This window comes from Pan paniscus, chromosome 6, assembly GCF_029289425.2.
Source record: "Pan paniscus chromosome 6, NHGRI_mPanPan1-v2.0_pri, whole genome shotgun sequence".
NCBI lineage: Eukaryota > Metazoa > Chordata > Mammalia > Primates > Hominidae > Pan > Pan paniscus.
The window spans coordinates 52350215-52362312 of NC_073255.2; the positions used below are offsets into that span (position 1 = coordinate 52350215).

The 12098-nt window shown below is 51.1% G+C and overlaps 1 protein-coding gene across 4 annotated transcripts in view; it reads right to left on the bottom strand.

The window, feature by feature from the left end:
- Positions 1-12098, bottom strand: part of TNS3 (tensin 3) — a 307731-nt gene that overhangs the window by 200591 nt on the left and 95042 nt on the right. For all 4 annotated transcript variants that reach the window (XM_008975482.5, XM_034964064.2, XM_034964063.4 and 1 more), the window contains exon 4: positions 6013-6051. In XM_008975482.5, the coding sequence (XP_008973730.3) occupies positions 6013-6051 (39 nt within the window). The remainder of the gene's footprint in view (positions 1-6012; positions 6052-12098) is intronic.

Genomic DNA, 12098 nt, shown 5'->3' on the forward strand with positions numbered 1-12098 from the left:
ACTGCATCACACAACACACAAACACAACATACACACACAAAACACCTCACACACACCACAGACCACAGACACACGCATCTTGCACACAGAGCTGTGCAAAGGTGGAGTGTGAGCTCCAGCCTCAGGCTGAAATGTGAGCCCTGCAGTCACCTTGGAGGGAACTAGCCCACTGGCCTCGGGTGAGGTGAACCAAGAGAAGCACCGCCCTGATGACTCAGCCACTATTCTTACCCAACCCCTCTTCCAGGGCCACAGACCACAATGGCCAAGGCCAAGCAAGAACAATCACAGCGTGAGTGCAGGCAGCTGGTGCGGGCTCGGGACCTGCCCGGAGCTGGATCAGGCACTGCCCTGAACCCTCCCACACCGGAGGCCGCCACCAGAAGGCGGAGACACCGGCCTCCTTCAAGGACAGTGGCCCCTCTGTAAACAGGCGGCACTTCCCCGGGGCGGGCCAAGCCCTCCCTGGACTCAGGCTGGCTGTGGGCTGCCCAGGAGGCCGGGCGGGGAAGTGGGTCCCATACATGGCCTCGGGGTGTCCTAGTGAAGGCTGCCCTGCACCTGAGGGCATCAAGATTTGCTGGTATGAATCAATCGCTTGCAGAGTGTATGAAGGTAAACACAGGATGGAAAAAAACAAGGACACTCTGCCCTTGAACTTCAGTCAAAAGCTGTGGGGCCACCATTTGGACCACTGTTAGGCCGCAGCATCATGAAAAGATCCTGCAAACCTGCAACTACCAAGGACAGACTCGCATGCGCCCTTGTTCTGACCGTGGTGCCTCCAAGTCTGCAAATGCGGGATCACAGGAATCATCTACTGTAAGTGTCTGTCATCGGTGCCCTCACCCTCAGGAAGCAGGGGACACGCTCTGGAACTCATCAGACTGGTTCTCTCCATCAGGAGAACCAGATCAACAATGAATGGCACACAGCAAAGGCTGTGGGCACCAGAAGAACCGCATTGCCAACTCACCTTCACAGGACAACCAACCAGGCTCTTCCCCACACATCACGTGTCTTCCCTGTGTCACACTAGCACTGAGGATCTAAGCATGTTATTTCATTCGATCCTGGCAGTGACCCCAAGAAGAGCTGGTGGCGTCCTCATTTTACAGAAGAGGAAAGTGGAGCCCAGAAAAGTGAAAGAACTCCATTCAGGGCCACACAGCTCACCAGTGTCATACCCCGGATGGGACTCAACCCAACTCTAGTCCACGCTCACACCTACCACTACATTCTGTGCCTGTGTGCGCATGTGAGCACTGCGTGTACACATACACGTAGACTTACAGAGCAGCTGGACCACAGGCTGTGACTCCCCTGTAAGGAGCCCAGCCACCTCTCCCAGCCTTAGGGACAGTAGTTACCTGAACAATGGTGAAGCATTCTCTCTATGACCCAGAAGACCACAGCCCATAGAACGGTAATGTAAGCAGAAAGACACCAATTGTTCCTTTATAGTTCTAAAAGCCAGAGGTCCCAATGAGGCTATGCTGCAATAGCTTGCCTCTGACATCCCTCCAAAATCATCATTCTGCTCGACTCATGGAGACGTGGTGCATGCCCCTGATGCCTTAGTCTACACCCTCCATAATTTCCCACGTCGCACATTTTCTCTGCTGATTCTTGTTTCTTCCCACCTTCCAGAAAGGCACATGCCAATCATTGTGGTTTCCTTTTCACACTGGCTCCCAGGAAGCTCCAACCCTGTGTCCATGTAACATATGCCAAGTTGACATTCACAAAGGGAGGTTTGCCTCCCAGCTCCTTTCTCAACAATACTATGTGCCGATTTTGAGTCCATGAATTAATCTAACCTCACATCCCACTTTTGTAAGCTGCTGCAGTAAACAGAAGATTCTGCTACCAGGAATAGGAAAACGAACATCACAGGTAAATAGCCACGGGTTCAATGCGCCACAATCACGGAAAAGGTTCCTTCTCCATTGTGTCTTAAATGCCCCGGGGAGCCACAAAGGCACCCTATGCCTGCAGACAAAGAACCCTCACACAGTATGTCATTAAGATGACAGACACCCTTACAGTCCTGTCCTGGGATGTCGGTAAGTATGGCTGGCAAGGCTCATCACTGCCTTCTTTCCGCCCTACCAGGGAATTAGGCCCAAGGGTTTCAAAACAATCATGCCCTCAGCCAGCACAACTCCAGGAATTTTGACAGACCCGGCAGCTCACCTCGATAAAACATGCTGGGACGAAGCTATTCTAGAACCTCTCCAAAGGGGTCATGCCCCTCAGGTTAGCTGCAGAGCAAAGGAGGGCCTGGGGGTGGATACAAGTGCCAGGTAAACTCCAGGTGTGGGAGGTGCCGCCGGCACAGGACAGAGCAGAAGGGCAGCCAGGTCTAAGGGCAGGTCACAGAGGGGCCTGCAGGGGCACTGACACCCCAGAGAGCAGAAGCCCCTTAGTGTCTGGGTGATGTGGGAGTTTCTTCAGTTTTCTGAGCTCCAGCAGGTGAGGGAGGGCAGGGCATCTGAGACAGAATAGGTACTCAATGAATGGTAACAAAGAGAAAAACAAAAACAGCTATCAGGTGACCTGGCCAGGTCCCACAGGGCACAGTGACACCCCAGGTGACATCGGGGATGTCAGTATTATCTGAAGGCAATTCCATGCCCATCCAAAATGCCAAGGATCACAGTGCCAGAAGACTCAGCCCAGACAGGATCAGGAAAGAAAAAAAAGATTCTGTGCTTTCTGCCCTGAGAAGCCACACCGTGCAGGCGGAAACCCTCCCGCCCAAGCTCCGCTAAATGGGAGGGTCTGCTTCTACAAGGCCACCCAGCAGGGAGGCAGAAGAGTGCTCAGGCTGGGCTGGGCTGCCACGTCCATCCTTCCATTTACTCCTCCATGCCAGGAGGAAGACAGCACTGCCCTGTTTAGGGGAGAAAGCTCCACGCAAAATAAAGATGTGAGGGAACTGGGTGTCTTGGCATCAAAGGCCCTCTCATGACCCCACACCACCACACGGGGAGAGCAGCCCAGAAAGGCAGGCATTTGCCAAGGCCACCCCTGACTGCACGCCCACGGGCTGATCTCTGCCCCAGTTCCAGCCCACAGCCAGGATTCCCACACTTGAGCTGATCAGCCTTGCCAGAGGGTTTGTTAAAGCACCGATCGCAGGGCCCCAGCAACTCAGTAGGTCTGGGCTGGGGCCTGAGAATGTGCATTTCTATAGGTCCCCAGGCAATGCTGAGGCTGTGGGTCCAGGGACCACACCTGGGGGCCAGCTGGTCAAGGCAATCTGAAAAAGCCACAGAGAGCTTAGTACAGAGTGGACTCATGCATGTTCATCTCAGGGAAATACACACACACACACACACATTCACATACACATAAACTGACATACATAATAAACACACACATCCATACGTTCACACACAGGTAACAATTACATTATCCACATATATATACCCTCAGATATATAACAACTACATTCAAAACCTACACACATTAACAATTACATACAAGATACATATATTCACATGTGTAACATTTATATACATAATATATGCATACAAACCTTCATATAAACAATTACATAACATATATACACTCACATATAAAGACTGCATACCTAATATACATATATATTCACATACATAACTTTCATATGTATGGCACATGTATGTATTCATGTGTTGACACATGTATAACATACATATTCATTTGTGTGCATATAACAATTACATGTATAACATGCATGTATGTGTTCATATACCAATAAAACTACATGCATAACATGCATGTCTATCCATATACATGTAACAACTACATGCATGACATACATGTATATATTTGTACGCACAACAATTACACACATAATACACACACACACACACAGAGCAGCAGCAAGGGGAGTGGGCAGGAGCCAGGCTGGGCTAGAAGAGCGAGATCTCTTAGCAACCACACCTGTGAAAAGGTTAACAGGGAGGCCGTGTCCTGACGCAGGGGGAGGGCTGTGCTCCAGGAGACTGAAGACTCCTCTCTGGGACCCTGGGCTCCAGAGGGAACAATGACAACATCTAAGCAGCCAGGATGGGCCCTTTGGGCTCTGGCCTGTCTGACAGCCCTGCAACCGGCATCTTTAGAGCCAGCACACAGCTTTAGCCCTCTGGTGCCTCTGATGTCCAGGGCTCACCAACAAATCTGATGGCAAGGGACTGTCTGCGAGGTGGGAGAGCCTCAGCTGCCACCAGGAAAACAGGCTTCAGCCAGGGCCTCGGGACAGGCACACAGCTCTGGGGCCACCTGGGCCTCGGCCCCTGGCTCCCGGGGCCTATGACAAGCCTGAGGAAATCAGTCACAAACCGCAGTCTGTCAAAACCAACTACAAACACAGGTTCCCAAGTCCCCCCACGCCCCCTACTCCCCCTCCCACCCCCGTCAGCGGTGAGTGCCACAGGAGGAATGGAGTGAGACTGGACCACAGGCCTGGGGACACGGCTGAGGCCAGCAGGGACGGCCGGGCAGGCGCCCGCCCCGGACGGCCTCAGCTCTTGATGCTGCAACATGTTTCTCATAGTTTGTCAATATTTTAGGTTTCTGGGTGAGATTTTTTTTTTTAACGTTCCTATGACCTCAAATGCATACTTTGCTCTTCCAGAACCAAAGAGACCACACCACATGACAGCATTAAAAGGAGCATAATAAGGGCACCCCGCCTGTGGCCAGGCTTCTGTGACAGGCCTGACCCTGTAGTCCCTCTTCTCTCATCCGCAGCTAGGTTAGAGAGCACCTCTATGGCCATTGCATAAAGGAGAAAACCGAGGCTCAGGTGGGCAGGGGGCGAGGGCAGGGCCCGGCCACTCAAGTGATGAGGTTAGAGAGCCACCCCCACGCCCACTGGGTAAAGGAGGAAACCAAGGCTCAGATGGGCAGGGGGCAAGGGCAAGGCCCAGCCACTGGAGCCAGGATCTGATCTTGACTTCATCAAAGCAGGGAAGCTGCCACACGGGCGCCGCTGGCCGAGCCTGGGGAAGGATGTCCTACCGCACCACATGACAGAGCCAGTTAGCCAGTTCCATGTCTGGAGGCCACCAGGCTCACAACCCAGAAAGACTGCCAAATCTCCGGCAGAACACCCCAGATTCTGTGTATGGCGAAGCTAGGGGGAGCCAAGAGCAGAAAGCCCTGCCCTACTTGAGAAGTACAGGGAACAACACACCTGACAGATGCCCAGGAGGAACCACAGGGCGCACCTGTTTCCCTGCCCCACCAGGGAGGCCCAGACCTGCACACACTTCCCCAGCAGCAAGAGGCAGCTTCCCATTTGCCTCCCAGGGAGTCGCTTCTGACTTGCAGTGAGAGAAGAGGGTCCTGTGTCCTACTGTCTAGGCACAGTGAGCCTTTCAATTATCCTGCAAGCTGCTAATAAGCCCTCAGAAACAAAGCTTCACTCACTCAGCTCCAAAGGATGGAGGCAAAGAAAACACCAGGAGGTACCACGACCTTCCAAGGAGCTGCATTTGAAAAGCAGACAGCAATTTAAATTTGCCTAATCACAAGCCAAAGAGAAAGTGCTATTGTGTTTACCTTCAATCTGATTTGAACACACACACACACCCAGTATTTGTCAGAGCTGGATGTCAGTCTACAAACCACTGCACTACACTGTCCACAGCCACCTGGCGACCCAGGCACCCTCACTGTCCAGGTTTTTATCACTAAGACAACAGACTTGTGCTGTCTTCACTTTATAGCCAAGCAAACTCGGCCCAGGGAGATTCGCCCCAAAGGTAACTATTACTGATAGAAAGGCAGCTCCCGCAAAGGCGCAGCGGATCCTCTTCTCTAAAAAACCATGCAAATGGCCAGTGCAGCATGGTCAAAGGTCCTCAGAGAGAGCCTTGTGAATGCAAGCTACAGGTCAAAGGGAGGGCATGGATCCTAGAGGAAGCCAAAAGATCCCCAAAGAGGGAGCAGCTTCAAGAAAGGACTTAGTCCTTTCTTGGATGGAACAATGGAGCCAAAGAAATGCAAAGGGCTTACCTGTTCCAGTCGGACTTGCACACCGCAGGGAATCACCACCTTTCAAAGAGAGAAGAAACAGATAAGCAAATGGATTCTCCAGGAAAAAATTAGCATAATAATCAAGCCAGGCTCCCAAAGACTGAATGAAACTGTCTCTAACCTCACTCTGGCCACAAAGCTGTAGCTGTAGACAAGATTTAGAGTTAAGAGAGTCCAGGGTTTTGTTCACTTTTGGAAAGTCCCTGTCCTTTTTGCTAATGTCATGGAAACCATGGGGCCTCCCCTTCCAGAAAAATGCAAATCACTCATAGATACAAAATTTAGCCCCCACTTTCACAAAGAACTGGTAGACCTCAAGGATGGAAACCTCTGAGTCGGTCCGTGCTTGGGGAGCTTGGGAGCGGGGCCCAGAGAAGGAGGTGGAAGGCTCTGCCTGGTGGTCTTCAAGACCCCACTCCTCCCATCCTCGCCCAGGGGCATGCATTCTCTACACAAGGGGCCATCTTTTCTAGAACTATTTCTACAAGTAGAACTGAAGAGTCTGAATGTGGCAATGTCAACCTGGTCATTCCATTCCGCACAAGAGACGGGGAGAGGAGACTTTGACTCCACCATAGTCTCTGAAGACCGAGAGCTCCCTGGGAAAGATAAAGAAAGTAACGGAGGCGAGGCGGCTCAAACACAGTCAGGAGAGGCAGTTAGTAACAGGCACAGGGAGCCACCAGTCCTGCAGGGCAAAGAGCCCACCTTGGGCAGGATCTCCACTACTTACTAGCCACAGGACCTTGGCCTTTAATCTCTCTGGGCCTCAGTTTCCACATCTGAAAACTGCAGGTAACAATAGTGCCTTCCGGGCAGGGTCATGGTGAGAATTAAGAGATGGCACGTGAGGAGCTCAGAAGAGTGGCACAGGGCAGGGGCTAAGGGAGCCAGACGGGCATTGCGCTGCTCTGGGGGGCCGCTCAGGAGCCAGGCGCCAGCAAACAGGATTCAGTTCCTGGCAAGTGACCTCACTCCTTAGCTTTCTCCTGGCACTGCCCCCTCCAGATCCTTGGCACCTGCCTTCTCAAAGAGTTTTCTGAAAATGTGCAACCGAAGGAGAATCGTAGAGAATCTCAGAGATCTGACTAATTGTACTTGTGGTTTGGGGTGGGCGGCGGCGTAACCTTGGCTCTTACCAGGATAACTATTTATAGCCTCTTGCTTATCTTACGCAGTCCAGTCCTCAGGGAGTATGTGACACATGGCCGTTCCTGTGTCTGGGACACATCATTACTCCACCATGGCTATGACTCAGACGGATGTCTGGGGCAGGGGTCCTCTCTCAGGGCCCCTTTAAAGTTTGATGAATGGATGAGAGAATAAGTAAACAAATAAATGTAAAGCAAAACAAAACAAAAACAGCTTTGGAAACAGAAGGAGTCACAGACAAAACCTTACAGGATGGTGGAAACAGCCGGACAAGGAGACCCCATGGTTAACAGAGCGGTGTGACTTATCTCCCCTCAAGCATGGTATCTACTCAGTGCACACATGCATCTTGTTGCCTCACTCCACATGTGACATGCAGGCAAGAAATGTGCGAAGAATCAGGGCCCCTGCCTTTCAAACTCACTATCAGCATTCCTGCAATGGCATGTCAAGCATGACGAAAAAAAAATGAGCTATGAAGGCAGGAAAACACAAAGAGGAAACTTAAATGCATATTACTAAGTGAAAGAAGCCACTCTGAAAAGGCCACATACTATGATTTCAACTCTGTGACATTCTGGAAAAGGCAAAACTATGGGACAGTGAAAAGGTCAGTGAAAGCCAGGGATTAGGAGGGAGAGAGGAACAGGCAGAGCACAGAGACTCTTTAGGGCCATGAAGCTATTCTGCTTGACACTATAAGGATGGACGCACGTCATTCTGCATTTGTCTAAACCCACAGAATGTACAACACCAGGAGAGAATCCTAATGTAAACCGAGGGCTCTGGTTACTAAGACTGTATCAATATTGGCTAATCAAGTGTAACAAATGTACCACAGGAATGGAAAATGTTTATATATGAAGACGAAGAAGAGTGTGTCCAATTTTTTTTTTTTTTTGAGACGGAGTCTCACTCTGTCACCCAGGCTAGAGTGCAGTGGCACGATCTTGGCTCACTGCAAGCTCCGCCTCCCGGGTTCACGCCATTCTCCTGCCTCAGCCTCTCGAGTAGCTGGGACTACAGGCGCCCGCAACCACGCCCGGCTAATTTTTTGTATTTTTAGTAGACATGGGGTTTCACTGTGTGAGCCAGGATGGTCTCGATCTCCTGACCTCATGATCCACCCGCCTTGGCCTCCCAAAGTACTGGGATTACAGGCGTGAGCCACCATGCCTGGCCTGAGTGTCCGATTTTTGTATAAATCTAAAACTCTCTTAAAAATACAGTCTATAATACATTTTTTAAATTCACTCTCTGGAAGCACACGTTTGTTGAGACAATGAAAAGAAAAGCCTTGTGCAATGTCAGAAACTTGAGTTTTAAAGACGGCAGCCACTTAAGGATTTGGTCCAGAAGCCAGGTCTGTGTGTTCCCACATCCCTCTGTGGCCAGATGGGGTGCAATAACGGCCCACCACCTGGCCTGGCCCCAGGGTGTCCTACAGAAAAGGAGAGGTGAGCTCTGTAAGCCGGGACTGCCCGAGTCCCATCTCGCCCCAGACCATCCACGGCTTATATGGCTAACCGGCTCACCCGATAAGTTGGCACGCCCAATCTTGTCGAACTCCATCCATCACTTGTGCCGCACATTTTCACTGACAGCCTTCTCCTGCCAGGACTTCACTTGGAAATGAAGCAGACTGGTCCCTAACCCCACAGAGCTTACGGCTCACGTAATAGAAACTGCATAAAATGAATCGTTTTTAAGAAAGTGAGCTGGGGAACAGTAGGGGGCGAGCAGCCCCCAGGTTCTGCAGAGCAAATGGCAGGCAGCCTTGCCCTGAGCCTCCACATTCGCATCCTACTGAACTTGCTCCTCTCTTCCAAGAGAACCAGTCACAGGCCCTACTGTCTGTTTGCACATGTGCTGTTACAAAATGCAGACAAAAATGTCTCAGGAAAGACCTTTTGTGGGAGTGGATTTGCAAATAAAAATGCACATGGAGCACCAACCAGAGAAAAAGGGACATTCTAGAAGCAAAGAGTCACCTGTTGATAAACAGAAAACTCATCATTTCTATAAGTACAAACATCTCATTTAGTAAAAACCATGACCAAGTGAACACAGAGGGCACTTGTTCTTTCAATGTGGCTAAAACCAGATTCCAGGACAGGAAGTCCCTGAAAAGAGACTGTATTTCCGTCACACTTTTCCTCCCTTATACTAAAGCAGGTAAGCTGACCACAGACAGAACCACAGGATCAGGCGGCCGGGCTGGGGATGCTCATACCGGCCTGCTCAGCACCAAGGAACCTATGGGGACTGTGCGACGGTGCTATCATCTGCATTTGCTGGACAGTCAGGTGTCACTTGCTGTTCTTCAGCCTTAGCAGAGGCAGAAGCACAGTGCTTCCATGCACAGAGCTGCATCCCTGCTGGAGCGCACACAGCTCTCCACTGATCTACAGGCTGCCCTGCCTCCCATGCATCAGGAGGGTATCTCCTGTGGATGGAGCCAGGTAAGGGAGTAAGGCACACCTGCTTGCTCTCCTCACCTCAAACTCCAGCTCTGATCACACATTCCCCAGCACTGTGGGGTTCTTTCACTGTTTTCACTGGACAGAGGGAAGCACCGTGGGTCGGGGCCAACTCCAGGTGGGCTTGGCCTTCCTCGGCACAAAGAAGCTGACACTTCTTTAGCACTTATGTTCTTAACATGCCAGTCTGACTTATTCAGAGAGAGCAGCCACCCAACGCTGCAGGGCTGGGAGGGTCCCGGTGCACTGCATCCCCTGAGACCGTCCTGCAGACGCCAACCAGAAGCCTCTGAGCTGCGGCTGGCCCCATCAGTGCACAGCCAGCATGGCTGGGATGTGTGCGGTGGCATGGCCAGGAGTCTAGATGGGCACCCGCTGGCCTTGTGCTTTGCCTGCTCTGTAACATGATGCTGAGTGAACTGCAGGGGCGTGAGAGGATGAGACAAGAACCAGGCAGCGTTCCCTGTGTCAAGGCACACTCCTGGGGAGGCCCATGGCTCATCCAATGTGTGGACTCGAATCAGCTGGATAAACACGAAACAGTGCCCTGTCTGTAGGTCTTTCTCTGTAGCCCTCACAATAAGGCCAGCGAGCCCCCACTCTGTGTATGAGAAGCTGCGTCTCAGAGAGGGCCAGCGCCAGCCACGGGAACTCTCACAGAGACGACTCCAGCTGGTGCCCCAGCTCCAGGCTCCTCTCCTGATAGGAGCTGCACCCTCTCTCATAATGAGCAGCTCCCTCAGGGATTAGGGTGACAAGAGGTGACAACAGTGAGACAAGGAAGGGGGCAGAGCAGCTCCCGTTAGCAGCTACAGAAGGCTGGAGAGAAGGCAGTGGGTCATGGGCTGTGGGCCAAAAGCCATGGGCTGTGGCATCCCCGGGATCCGTCCCTCCCATGGTGGAGGCGAGGGCCCCTCTGAGAAGCCTGTTTGGGAGCCTCTTTATTGCCTTCTTTCAGCTATCCTGGGATCCTAATCTACTGTTCCCAAGGAAACCACAAACAAACACTGCTGTGCCTGCCCCACACCTGGCTACGTGGGTGCCTGGGTACACTGGCATCAATAACCTTGTCTCCAAGCCAGCAGGTCCACAGGACAGAGGGGCAGAGGGACAAGGGCTTGCCACCAAGTCATGACTGTGTCCTTGGGAATGTGAGTGTGTGGGTGAGCGTATGTGTGAGTGTGGATGAGTGTGAGTGTGGGTGTGTGAATGTGGGTGAGTGTGGGTGTGTGAGTGTGGGTGTGTGGAGGTGAGAGTGTGTGGGGGTGAGTGTGGGTGTGTGAGTGTGGGTGTGTGGGTGAGTGTGTGTGTGAGTGACTACATGTGGTGGTGTCTGTGTTTGACTAGGTATATTTTACTGTGGATATCTGCAAATGTATTCTTTTGTGTGAATGTGTGTAAGTTTGAGAGTGTTGTGAGTTTGCATATGAGTGGGTGAGTCAGTGGTTATGTGCATGGGAGTGTAAAAGTGTAGGGGGTGTGAGCGTGTGTGCTTGTGAGAATGTATGAACGTGCATGTGTGAAACTGAGTTTTGTAAGTGTGTCTGTGTGTGTTTCTATGTATGCCTATGCCTCGTGTGTGTATTGATGTGAGAGCGTGTCTGTGTGTGTCTCCATGTGTGAGTGTATACCTGTATGTGTCTCTGTGTGTTTGTGTGTGTGCACACACAACAAAGCTTAGCCCTGCAGTTCCATCCCCCAAGGTGAATGAAAGCACTTCAGCTAACAAGTACATTCTGCCTTAGAAAGTGCTTTCATCCAAGGTGCACTGGCCCGGCCACCATTACCCCCAGTGCTAACAGACACAGGGCCTCGGGTGCAGATCTTCCTCAGTAAGGAGTGAGATCAACTCTTCAAACCTGAACCAATCCCTCTCTGCTTACTTCTGGGAGATCCAAGTCCTGGGAGAAATAAAGGACAACTCAGTTCTCCTCGTGCTTGACCGACATTGTTTTCCTTTTGATGAACACAATAAAACTCCAAACTCAGCTTTTATTGTTGTTTCTTATTAAATTTCACTTTGTAAACAGCCATACAGAAAGTGACATTTTTCCATCAGTTTCTCTAAAGCCGTGTGGGTATAGCTGATGCACTACATATTCTATATAAACATGCATATTCTGTATAAAGAGAATAAATGTAAATTTCAATTCTATCTTTTCCAAATCATCAAAAATTCCAGTCATGGTGGGTCACGTGAATCAGCTTCCTAGAACCTCACAGAAACATGAAGTAAAGACTGAAGAGAGGCCGGGCGCAGTGGCTCAAACCTGTAATCCCAGCACTTTGGGAGGCCCAGATGGGCGGATCACCTGAGGTCAGGAGCTCGAGACCAGCCTGGTCAACATGGCAAAACCCCGTCTCTACTAAAAATACAAAACTTAGCAGGGCGTGGTGGCACGTGCCTGTAATCCCAGCTACTCAGGAGGCTGA